Source organism: Ursus arctos, unplaced genomic scaffold (genome assembly GCF_023065955.2).
Source record: "Ursus arctos isolate Adak ecotype North America unplaced genomic scaffold, UrsArc2.0 scaffold_18, whole genome shotgun sequence".
NCBI classification, from domain to species: Eukaryota; Metazoa; Chordata; class Mammalia; order Carnivora; family Ursidae; genus Ursus; species Ursus arctos.
In genome coordinates this window covers 48112572-48125279 of record NW_026622852.1, presented here as the reverse complement: position 1 = coordinate 48125279, position 12708 = coordinate 48112572, and the positions used below count along the sequence as shown (strand labels likewise).

General features: G+C 53.5%; 1 protein-coding gene across 3 annotated transcripts in view; it reads left to right on the top strand.

The window, feature by feature from the left end:
• The window catches only part of TTLL11 (tubulin tyrosine ligase like 11), a 223063-nt gene extending 212774 nt beyond the window's left edge, over positions 1-10289 (top strand). For 2 of the 3 annotated variants that reach the window (XM_057313738.1, XM_057313739.1), the window contains one exon: positions 9326-10289. In XM_057313738.1, the coding sequence (XP_057169721.1) occupies positions 9326-9618 (293 nt within the window). In that variant the 3' untranslated portion in view covers positions 9619-10289. The remainder of the gene's footprint in view (positions 1-9325) is intronic. The other variant, XM_026513900.4, reaches the window with a different exon arrangement.
• Positions 10290-12708: the final 2419 nt, after the last annotated feature.

Sequence of the window (12708 nt, the reverse complement as noted above, 5' to 3'; positions counted from 1 at the left end):
ATTCACCACCTTGGAGTTGGTGCAGGCTTCACAGACAGCCCTTGTGGGGAACATTCCACCACCCAGACAGGAATCACTAAGCTAATTCCAGTCAAGATCATTCAGCTTTATTTCCTACCGACGATTCCAAACAGAAAGCCTGTATACTTACACATTTAGAATTTCACTATCAGACAGAAACATCTATTCTAGGTGGGTAATAAGAAAGATTTAAAGGCTGGGAAGAGAGAAGGAACTGGCAAGCAGCTGGCCCCGCCTAGCACACCAATACCTTGAAATGGAATTATAGCAAGGAAGCTCAGGTATTTTTGAGAGGGAAGAAGTATCTCCTATTCAGTCTGGGACAATTTCCCCGGCTGTCCACAATGATTCGGGTTTAATTGTATCATCTGTGCAAATGTGTTCTGTAGGGTGTAAAAGAATACATGAGTGTCAGATGTTAAGAAGAGCGTGATGCAGGACAAACGGTGGTGGGGGGGGGGGTCTGAGCGTCAGGTAGGCGTGGGTTTAACGCTGCCCTGACCACCCTCACAAGCCACGTGGCCTCTCTGGGTCTGCAGTCCTCAGGCTTGTCGTAGCATCCTCTTCTCAGCATCACCCGGAGAACCAGAGGAGCAAACAGAGATGCTTTGTAAATTGGCGAGGTGTTACTGCTGTTTCCGTCCTTGAGCCCCAGAATAGAGGATGGCATCATTGGAAAGCGGCCATCAGTGCTGTCATTAAGTCCTGTGTGCAAGGACCCCTCCCCGGGGGTGGGGACCAGAGGACTTTTGAGGCCAGAAAGAGCCCGTGGACCCACCCTCGCCCGCTGATTGACAGAATGAGGCCATGCTCTGTCAGGGGCCGCGTCCCCATGTGCAAGCAACAGTCTCGGGTGCGAGACGTGCATATGGCCACATCCGGAATGTTTCAAAGTCTGCTTTCTCCAGCGACATCCATCAACCCAAATAAAGTTGCAAAAAAAATACTCAACAGCTTATCTTCAGGCATGGGAGGCAGGTGGGCACAGCCCCTTTGCAGGGACGTGCGGATCTGTGCCTCCTTGCTGACATCCGGCAGAGAAGGGCGGAGCTCGTCCCTCGTTCGCTGCCAGGCAGGTGTTGTGTCTTCCTTCAACTCTCCCTTCTCAATGACCCAAAGGAACATTCCAACGTGGCCATCTCTTTGAAGGCTCTTGAAGCAACCACGGAGTAAAGAAGTTTCGAGAATGGTTCCTACGGTCTGCCATCTTCCAGTTGTGTGACTTTGGCAAGTCTCTTGAGGGTAAAATGGGACTGATGTTGACACCTGCCGTGTAGGGCTTCTGTGGGATTCAATAATGTCCTTGAAGCCTCTAGTTCAGGGCCTGGCCCATGAGGAGGGCTCCATAATTATTAACTAGTGGTGTTTATTTTCCTTACATTGACGGTGACACATCATTACCGCAATGTTACCAGAGAGATGCCCCCATCTCCGAGTGAGAGCCATGAGGGGCTTTTCAGGGAGCTGGCAGAGGAACAGGGAAGAGGGGGAAGATTCCTGCTGGTTCTCCTCAACGGCTCAGGTGATCCCAAAGGCTTGGGTGGTGGTAGGAGAGTGTCTCCAAGGGCTGGGTGAGCCGTAGCAGAACCGAGAAATCGGGCTGCTATGGAATTGTTAAAACCCTAACCCCCAGTGTGACTGTACTTGGAGATGGGGACTCTGAGGAAGTAACTGAGTCTAAATGAGGTCATAAGGACAGGGCCCTGATCCAAAGAGACTGACGTCCTTACGGGAAGAGACACCAGAGAGCGTCTCCCTCTCTGTGCCGTCTGAGGACACAGCGAGAAGGCCGCCGACTGCACGCTGGGAAGAGAGCTCTCCCCAGAACTCAAACCTGCTGGCAGCCTGATCTTGGACTTTCAGCCTCCACACTGTGAGAAAATCAGTGTCTGCTGGGTAAGCCGCCCAGGCTCTCGTGTATATGGTAAATGGCAGTCCAAGCAGACAAAGCTGGTGGGGAGGGGCGGGCAGTGGGATCTCAGAGGAGGAAGTTTCTTCTGGGCACCCCCCATGGCTCTTGATTGCCCACAGCAGGGCTAGCCCCGCACTAGGCTTCTCAGAGACCAAGCTCTTCACCTCTTTACTCCACTGTCTCCTTGAGAGCCTTTAAGGAGATGACCACGATGGAGTGTTTGTCCCAAAGTTTCCTGCTCTCCCGTGGGTGCAGAGTCACCAACGCTGCGGTTACAAGTGTAACTTCAGGCGCCTCATGGCCCACACACAGCCTCCCCGGGAGATGGGACCCGGAACCTGTATTTCCGACAAGATCCCCAGGTTATTTTATACGTAAAACATTTGAAAACCACAGGCCTTGAGGAGCAGGCCAGTCCTCTCTGGTTGTTAGAGGCCCTCCTTCCTAAGGGCTCCTGACTTCCCTCACGCCCACATCCGACCCACCAGCAGATCGCGGATCTGTTAACACTGCCCTCAGGCTCCATGCAGAAGCTCGTCATCCTCACCACCTCCGCCACACCCGCCCTGGTCCAAGCCGTGGTGGCCCTTGCCTGGACTAGTGCAGTAGACCCTGAGAGATCTCCCTGCTGTCTCTCCACTTGTGCCTCTTCCTCCTGGTCTCAACACAGCAGCCACACTGACTACGTCACTTCCCGTCTCCCCAGCGGCCTCCCATCTTTCTCAGCATGGAACCCAGGGTCTGACCATGGTCTACAGGGTCCTCTGTGGCCTGGCCTGGGAACCTTTCCGGTCTCAGGTTCCTCAGTACAGCTAGAGAAGGGCAAGGCCTTGCAGAGGGCAACGGAGCTCTGCCCCACTTAGCCGTCAGTGACGATGCTGGGAGAAACCGGGGATATGCGGTTTCTCAGAAACCAAGAGAGGACTAAATGCAGAGCTGGAAAAATTTCATGGGTTTAAAGCTCCATCATTCGATTTTAAAAATAACTCAATCAGATTGTCTTAAAATGCAGACATTTTTAGCCCAAAGTCAAGCTTCTCAAAGCTCAGGGGCAGGTCCTTTTGCAGCTAGGCCACTTTTTGCAGATGGTTTTCGGAGCAGAGTATATGCAGACCAGACTCGGCAGTGGGACGGAGGATGAGGAGGAAGGGATGCATTCTCAAAGTGGGGTCCCTGGACCAGCAGCCTCGTAACCACCACCTGGGAGCGTGGTCGAAGTGCACCTTCTCAGAACTTCAGAATCAGGGACTCCAGCGGTGGGGTCCGAAGCCTGTGTTTTCACAAGTCCTTCAGGGCCCTCTGAACTTTCAGAGCCTCCGAGCTGGACCATCTTGGGTTCAGAAGTCTGCTCATTGTCTAAGAGAAGAGTTTTCATAGGTCGTCTTTCCCTTGGCCGCTTGGCTTACCCTGCTGGCCTCACCTGGAAGACGGCAACAGTAACACCTGTCTCGCGAGTTTGCGAAAAGGTTCACAGTCCTTTGACGTGGATTAAATGGGTCTTTATTAGAGCCTGATGTGTGCCAGGCTGTCCTGGGCACTGGAGATGTAGAGAAGCCTGGGGCAACGTCCCTGCCTCAAGGAGCACACAGTCCTGCTGGGGAGACAGCCTCATCCCCATGGATTTGTCCCAATATGTAACAAGGAACAAGGAAAAGCCTCAAGGAAGGGCAATGGACTCCACCTGGGAATGGGCCAAGGCCAGCGTCATGGACCCCCAGACCTTGGAGGAAAGGTTGGGGGTATTTTTTTAAAAATAATTTATATTTTTTTCTAATTATTATCAACAATGAATGTGCATTATCTTATTTGCAAAATACAGAAAAGTAGAAAGAAGAGTCTAAAAAGACCCCAGAAGCCTACACTCCCGCCACCCCCGTAGCATAAGTGAGTTGATGATGAATACCACTGTGTACGTTCCGTTTTCCTTTGGAAGGACTATTTTGAAGCATTTGAATGGCCCTTAAAACTTTTGCCAAATTGCTTTTCAAACGTCCATAGCCATTTCACCACTAACTCCCTATTACCGTTATTTTGCATTTTGGTTAATGGGTGAGCAATAGCGCCCCGTGGCTTTGGTGGGGACTGGATAGTTTCTCTCTTACTTGCTGATGTAAGTGAACTACCCATTCATGTGCTTGGTCCATTGGAGGACTCTGTAAGGTTTAAGTATTTTCAACATGAAATTAATTACCAAAACCAGACTTACCATAAAAAACCCAGATTCCTAGGGTTTTATTGCAAGAGAATAAATGACTCAGAAATAAAAACAGCGATGTTCCAAGTGCTTATGGTCGTCTTCTCATCTAGTGAAGGAAATATAACCGGTCCCAGCGTCCAGCGGTGGGGGCGGCGGGGGGCCTGGCAAAATGGTATACAGAGCAAGACTTGAAGGAATATTAAGCAACTATTAAAAGCATGTTATGAAGCCTGCATAGCAACATACAAAAATGTTTACGGTATCATTTTCAGCCATAATAAGTACAAAGTTTTGGGCACGTGTATTACAATTAAGTGAAAGAACATCTCCTGTGGACAAAGAGAGTGGATAGAAGGTCCGTCGTCGAGAACACTTAGGTTCTAGAGGGGGGACGTTCCTGAGCTTTCCTGTGCTTTCTGCTGGCATTGTCGCTGTGTTTTATAATGAACAGTAAGAAGGAAGGAGAGAGACCCAGAGAGGACATGGGGACTGTCCATGGAGGAGCTGGAAAAGGCAGCGGAGTCCTGCCCCCGGAAGGCAACTGGGATTATCTTGAGTGCATTTCCCCCTCCCATTCTCCGCCTCCTCCCGCCCCCAGCCCCTCAGAGGCTCGAACACTCTCGGTTTTCTCAAGCACAGCGAACACTGACCCGGGGCCGGCCACCATTTCCTGGGCCACTTGATGAAATGAGAGGCAAGAACCACGTCTTGTCAAACTCAAACGTACGGCCCCTCCACATGGCCATGGTGGGAACCAGCAACCCACGTACTCATGTCATATAGTGTGGGGCATCCCTCTTCCAACCCTCACTGGCCTTCGGACTCTCAGACAAGCTCAGTAGGGTTGAGCAGACTATGCGGGGCTCTCAGCCCCTTTCCCCAGGCCGTGGCCTGAGAAGCGTCTGGTTTGCTTTCTTATTTTGGTGGTGGTGGTGGTGGTGGTACAGTTTGAGGTCAGGACGCCTGGGGTCTAGCCCTGCTCCTGCCCATCCCTGGCTCTGTGACTTGGGCCTCATTTACTGTTCCCCATTCCGTGAAACGAAGATGCTAGAACCAGGCTTTTGGAGCAGCGGGAGGGATGGGGCTTGGCTGGGTATGAGGAGTCAAGAGTCCCTTAGATGAGTCACTTCTGGTGAGAAAGGTCTGGGAGGACAGGGCTCTGAGCCACCACCCCCCTCACAAGATTTCATCTGAGGAATAAAACTAGCAAATTCCACAAAGTTTCTATCACCATAACAAAAGAGGACCCCCATGACTGGAGAATGAGCTCAGGCTGTATGTGGAAATCCACAGCTGGCTCTCGGCTCGCTTTGCCCAGACACCTTCAGTGGATCCCGGCTCACGTCCCCTGGCCTTCCAGCCCTTTCCAGTCTCGTCCAGCCATGCCCTTCTCCACCCATCCTGCTGCAGGCATCCTGGGTTATTACTGGGCCACACGCCCCACCTCCTACTCCCTCCTCCCTGTTCTCGGCCCAGGCCACCGCTCCCTGCTCGCCTCTGCCCATCAAAGCCCTACCCGCTTCACCCATTCCTTATTCCAGGAATCAGATGCAGAATCAGCAGTGCATGAGGCCTGGGTTCAAATCCCAGCCCCGCCACTTACCAGCGTGTGACCGGAGGGCAAGTTATTTTGTCCCTCCGGGTCTCTGTTTTCTCATCTGCACAACAAGAGTCGTACTGGGGAGTCCGAGTGCCTGGCACAGCATGCCCGGCTCCTGCAAGAGGCAATACTGTCCATTGCCCTTCACTTCCGCTTCTGTTTTTCCCTGCACGTATATGAACTTTACCAAAGTAGAGCAGGTATGCAGGAAGTTTGCTCCATCTTTTCTTGAGTAATACATGCACGGAACTTCAAATTCAAATAGCAAAGTGCTCACGATTAAAAGTGGCTGCCCCTGCATCGCCGCCTCTTTCCACCTTCTAGAATTTTCCATTGCATATTTTTAAACTGGGTACATGAGTTATTGATTCCCTAACAGGAAGCCTGTATCTCCCCGTCCCCTTCACCCATTTCGTCCCCCCGCCCCCACCTCTGGCAACCATCAGTTCGTTCTCTGTATTTATAGGTCTGATTCTGCTTTTTGTTTGTTCGTTTGTTTGTTGTTGTTTTAGATTCCACATAAAAAAATAAAATAAGGTGTATGTTTACTATAGAAAATCAGGAAATGTAGACAAGCAAAAGGAAAACCAAGTAAAACCATGCAATCTCATTTCTCATTTTAGAACGTTTTCCTCCAGACGATTTAGCCATAATACTTTTCCCCCAAAAAGGTCCTTGTGTCTTTTTCTGTGCGTTACAGCTTTAATCACAGCCTTATTAAATAATAAGGGAGGAGGGGCGCCTGGGTGGCTCAGTCGTTAAGCGTCTGCCTTCGGCTCAGGGCGTGATCCCAGCATTGTGGGATCGAGTCCCACATCAGGCTCCTCCGCTATGAGCCTGCTTTTTCCTCTCCCACTCCCCCTGCTTGTGTTCCCTCTCTCGCTGGCTGTCTCTCTCTGTCAAATAAATAAATAAAATCTTTAAATAAATAAATAAATAAATAATAAGGGAGGAAGCTAATATTTTTTAGTAAAGGTGCTCCAGCATGGGCCTCACCAAGAAGATTGTTAGGAATGCAGAGTCTCAGGCCCCACCCGGGAATCTGCTTTGGACGAGCTCATGCACGTTAAAGCTGCAAAGGGCCGTAGACCAGAGCTGCTCAAAGCTGCAATCCGCAAACTGTTCCTTCTAGTCCTGTACGAGAGGCTTAAGCCAGAATGTAAACGCCTGCTGCTTCCTTTATAGAGAAAGACTTGCTGCAAAATATTACCAGCTGCATGAAACAATGTGATTGATGAGGACGGTGATTTATATTCTGGCCCAGGCTCCTTATCTTGTTGGAGACCAGGGACACACAGTTCCTGGACTTGGCACCCGTCTGCCCACCACGCTTCGAGTGGCGCTGTTGAGATCGCACACTTTTGGGGGCTGGGACTGCGCTGGGCTTCTCTGGCTTTGGATCCTGGCCTCTTCCCCCCTGCTGGGATCTGCCCCTCGCACCGACTGTGACGAACGCACGCGCGTGCACGAACGCACACCCACACATTCATGCCCATGCTCTAGGAGAGCCCAGCCCGTCGTTGGTGACTTGGAAACATCCATCTCTCTCTCTCTCTCTTTTTTAAAGATTTACTTATTTGAGAGAGAGACAGAGAGAGAGCGAGCGCTGGCCCGCGTGCAGGGGGAGGGGCAGTGGGGGAGGGACGGGAGAGAGAGAATCTCAGCAGACTCCTTGCGGAGCCCAGAGCCCAACACAGGGCTCCATCTCATGACCCTGAGATCATGGCCCAAGCCGAAATCAAGAGTCGGACGCCCAACCAACTGAGCCACCCAGGCGCCCCAGAAATATCCGTCCCTGCAAACGGAGCCCTCCTTGTCCCCGTGTCTCTGTCTGCACCAGGCCTCTGTTTACGTCGAAAGGGTTTTACACCAGGGTTACTGTTCCCTTTATCAGCTCCTCCCATCGGGCCGAACAGAGCAGGGGACTTGGAGAGCATCTGGAATCAAGAAACGCCGGGCAAAAAAGCTTTGATGGACTTGGAAGGAGACAAAGAAACAACCCTTTTGCTCAGCACCAGTTCCTGACAGAAAAAGAGCTCTCGGATCCCAGGGCCCATATGTAATCCAGGATTTACAGCCAGGCCAGGCTTCTCCCCGAGAACCGCCGTGGCGGGATACCGTGCCTGAGCTGGGAAGCAAGGCCACTGGGAAGGTCTGGATTAGCAGGGGCGAAGCCGGCCTCCTCTACTGTGTGGCATTCCATCCAGTCTGAGGGTCACCGTCCCTGAGGAGCCTGGGAATCCCAGGACTTTGAATCATGGGGTTCATTTTTACTTGAACATTGGGAAGACTCAGAACTTTTCATGCAGTACAACTTAGTTAAAAGAATTGAGAGTCAGGGGATGCCTGGGTGGCTCATTTGATTAAGTGTCCTGATCTCAGGGTCCTGGGATCGAGTCCCGCATCAGGCTCCCTGCTCAACCGGAAGTCTGCTTCTCCCTCTTTCTCTGTTCCTCCCTGCCATTTGTGCTCTCTCTTGCTCTCTATCTCAAATAAATTTTAAAAAATCTTAAAAAAATAAATAAATAAAAAAGAATTGAGAGTCAAAGTTTGAGTTTGCGGGCCACTCTTTTCTGGTTGTGTGACCTTAGGGAAGTTACTCAGTCTCTCTGAATGTTAGTTTCCTCATCTGTAAAGTGGGACATAACACTGATCTCAGAAAGGTGTCGTGAGGCTTAGCAGCAAGGTCTGGAAAGTACCTAGCGCTAACTCTCTCATTCATCCGTTCGCTCCCTCACGTATTCAGTATTCTATCTTGAGCACTGGGTGTCTGGCGCTCGGGGGGGAGTGGCGAGCCCGAGCTCACAGCCCAGCAGGGAAGATAGAGATTGTTGAAGAACCAACTGTACAGACACTGAACAAGCCGCAATCAGTGCTACGAAGGAAAATGCAGGAAGCCGGTGCCAAGGGGCCACGTCTAATCCGGGGATCAGGGAAGGTTTTACTGAGCAGGAGATTTTGAGCTAAGATCCCAAGGACGAGTAGGAACTTCTGAGGCAAAGTAAGGGAAGAACATTTCAGGCACATAGTGGGGACTACTGTTACCTTCTAGAATATCATTTCAGGTAGAGAGAAGGGGTCGGGTTTATTTTACTCTTTGAGGTCAAATCTACATATAGCAAAAAGCACAAATCTTAAGGTACAATTTGCTAAGTTTCGACAAACACACCCACGTAACCAACACCTCTATCAAGATCTGAAACCGTCCGATTTCTCTGAGTAGCTAACTTTTCCCACTGTTACAAAAGTTAGGGGCTGGGTTTTAATGTGAGCGTTTGATGGTGGTGCAGAGGAATAGGGCTTCGGGCTAGGTTTAAATCCCAGCTCTCCCAGTTTCCACCCATGTGACTTTGCCCAGTTAGCCCCACTTCTCTGAGACTCGGTTTCCTCGACTGTCAAACCGTGTGAATTAAGCCCACCTCATAGGATCGATTAAGGGATTGAATCTGCAAATGGCTGTGAATGTCCAGCTGGTGAGCAGAAGCTGGAGTTTCCAGAACGGAAGCGGTGGGTGAGGAAGAAGCCTGGGGGTTGGAATCGGGCCTTCCCAGGGGCAGCGTGCTCACGCCCTTAACGCCGCTCTCTTCGTCCACAGGCATGTGCTTGCAGGCCTTCGTGGAGGCTTTCTTTTACTTGGCCCAGAGGAAGTTCAAGTCACTGCCTCTCCACGAGCAGGTGGCCTCACTGATCGACCTGTGTGAATACCACCTGTCTCTTCTGGACGAAAAGCGCCTGGTGTGCGGCCGCAGCGGCACGTCGGGGGGCCGGCCCCCGGACAGCGGCACCCCCCAGGAGACCGCCCCCTTGGCCCAGCTGGCAGAGGGCAACCCCCCATCCTGCACAAACGGCGCCCCCAAGTTCTCCCATTCCAGACACACGCTGTCCTGAGGGCCACCCGATGCCGCCAACGAAGAGCGAGCCCTTCAGGGCCGGCGAGAACCCTCTGGGCTTCCGGCCTGCGGAGAGCGGGCAGGCTGCCGACGGTTCCTGCCGGAGAGCCCCCTACTTGTCTCCACGTCCTGCTCAGCTGTGCTTTGAAAGGCTGATGATCCCCCGCCCGCCTTCCTCTTGGTGGTCCAACTATTGCGAGTCGTCGGTGGACGTATGACATCCAAAACGTGACGGATGGCGTCTTCTATTCTGGGCTCACGGGAAGCAACAACCAGGGTAAAACTGTTGCGTTGGGGGCAGGGGGCGCCCGCGATCCCCAGCCTGAGCTGTGGCGAGGAAAGAACTCGAGGAAGCCGCCGCCCGGGTCCGCCGGGGCCTCGGAGAGAACACTGTTCAGTCCCAGGGACATCATGTTTATTTCCTACCAGCGAGCTGTGCAAATGGAGCGGCGCTAGCGGGTGGGCAGACGCGACTCTCCCGCCCCCGTCATGTGCTACACGGGTGCACTTAGCAGCCTGGCCTCATTTATTTCTTTAGTTTGCCTGTTGCTGCAATGTTCGCTTTGTTATTAATTAAGAAATAATTAACCAAGAAGTTACTAAGGAAGGCTCCGAGAGTCTTAGAGCTGACAGGAGCCTCAGAGGTCATTTTGTTTGGTATTGTTTGACCTTGACCCCAAAGCAGGTGTCGCACAATCACGTGGCTTCTGATTGCCCCCCCCCCCCCACGAATAGGGCGCCACTGCATGGCCAGCAGGTGGGTGGCAGGCGCGGCCAGAGGGCCCCTGGGTGGGCAGAGGGGCTTGGGGGGCGGGGACAGGAGGACCCTGGGGAGGGCCAGTGTGAGCAAGAGCCCTCCCTTCCATGAGACCCTTTCCTTGTCTCCATCTGTGTCCCCAGGTGAAGCCCTCCTCAGAGGGGAAGACTCAGAGGCCACCAAAGGTGGCATTTTGGAAAACCAAGCCCTGCAGAGCTCACTCTGGGCTGACTTTGTTTCCCAAACAGACAGACAGACAGCAGGACAAGAGGCCTAAGATGGGAGGGGCGGGAGGAGGCCGACGCGTACCGAGTGCCTTCTACACAGGGACATTCTAGAGGTGTCATCGTCAGCTTGACTCCCCGGTCACCTCCGGTAGTTTCCTAATGCTGTTCCCGTTTTCAGATGGGACAAGAAAGGTCTGGGGGGTCATGTGGGAGCGTCAGGGTGGGTCCAGTTCTGTGGGTCAACCCCAGAGCCCCATTTCATTTGTGTCCCCAGGGGGAGGCATGACTCTAGCTCTAGTCCCCCCACGCTCTGGGGCGGCCCGGGGTCCCCCAGGGCCCTGCCTCCTCTCCTGAAGTCTGGTGGCCTGGGCCAAGACAGTGTTCCTAAGTGGTCTGCTGGGAGAGAAACCGACTTGGAAGACCGCACACCCATGCTTCAGGGCCTGTCGTGGCCGGAGCAAATGGGCTTCCCGGTGAGATCCCCGAGTAAACGCATCTCTCACACTTGTGAGCAGTGAGCAGCTGGGAGCAGCACAGAGTCTCTTCAACAAAGCTCTGACTTTGTTTTCAAAGCATTCACTTGCCAAAATGGAGGACAGTTTTCCCCTCCAGGATCAACCAAGCACATTGGATTTGGGGGGCAGGGGAAATATCAATAGGTTGAATTCGAGCCACATGGTTTGGGGTGATTGGAAAATGTCAGTTCTCACCGTGAGGAATGTCCTGTCCCCCACCTTTGCATGTCATCTGTCATCTGCGGGTCTGCGGGCAGGTGGCCCGACTGGGCCCTGCACCCCGTGGTGAGTGTGGGAAAGGAGGCCAGTAAGTGACAGCTGGGGCCCTTTGTTCTCAGGTTGAGCAGGAAGAATTAGGGGCCGCTCCCTTACTGCAGTGAGTGAGAGACCTCCTCCGCCCCCGGTGCCCAGGGGAGGCCCCCCCTTGGGTAACGGGCCGCTCGCTCGTGTTGCAAGGTTCAGCTGAGGGGAGAGCAAAGACAGACGGTTCCTTTCTCCTAGAAGAGAGGAGCCAGAGCCCGGGAGCCGGGGTCCGGATGTGCCCCATGAGAAGGTGAGACCCCTGTGCTTTGCCGGTGTTACCCCGTTTCTGGGATACGGCCCTCAGGATCCAGCCCTGGCCTCTTCTCCCCTCAACCTCCCTCCTCCCCCTCTTGCTGCTACACGCACGCACACACACACACACACATAGTCCAGCCACAGCACCCCTCACTGTTCCACTGGCCGAAGTCCCTGAAGGGCCAGCACTGCACGGTGGGCTCAGTGAGTGGAGAAAACCAGGCTCCGCCTGTCTCAGTTCGGGGGACACAGTGGGGCCACTCCCGCCTTGCTGCTGCTGGTGTCCGTCAGCCTCCTTCCTCTTCCACACTGGCCTGCCTGCTCCCCTCCTTCCAGCCTCCTGGGAGACGCGCTTGGCTTCTCTGCTGTCGCAGCCAGGAGCTCTGTCCCCACAGCCTGGCCAGTACGGAGCCCGCTGGACGTGCTTATAAGACACATTGGACCCAGGGTGGCTGTTAGCAAGCGCCGGCCGGACAGCACCCCCCGCCCCCGTGTGCGGAGGCAGAGCGCCCCGGAGACAGCAGCCTCCAGCCCCAAACACGTGCCCTCTTGTTTCTCCTGTGGGTCCTTGTCCGCTCTCCCTAGCTCGGACTTCGTCACCTCCTGCCTCCTCTCCTCCTCCACTCGTCCTCCCTTCTCCATCCCTCGTGGCACCGAAGGAATTGAGAGAGCCGCAGAGCTGACCACACAATCCCCTAATTCAATCAGCCGTCATCTCTGTCCAGATAAAGCCCACATGCCTTAACCCAACGTTCAAGGCCGCTCATAATCCAGCCCCTTCCTTCCTTTCCATCCTGGCCCACACGCGTCAGGGAGCAGCCCCTGCCCCTGCCCTAACACCACGCTCCCAGAGCACTCGCTGTCTGTTGTTGGCCCTCGGGAAGAGAATGTGCTGGATCCTGCCACTGTGGCCGGGTTCCAGGCTGAGGACCCGCTCCGGGCTCTCCCCTCTTTGTGCGGACTGTTCCTTATGCCTGGATGGCGTCCCTCCGTCCAATAGACACTTATCTTCAAGGTCCAGCTCAAACGCC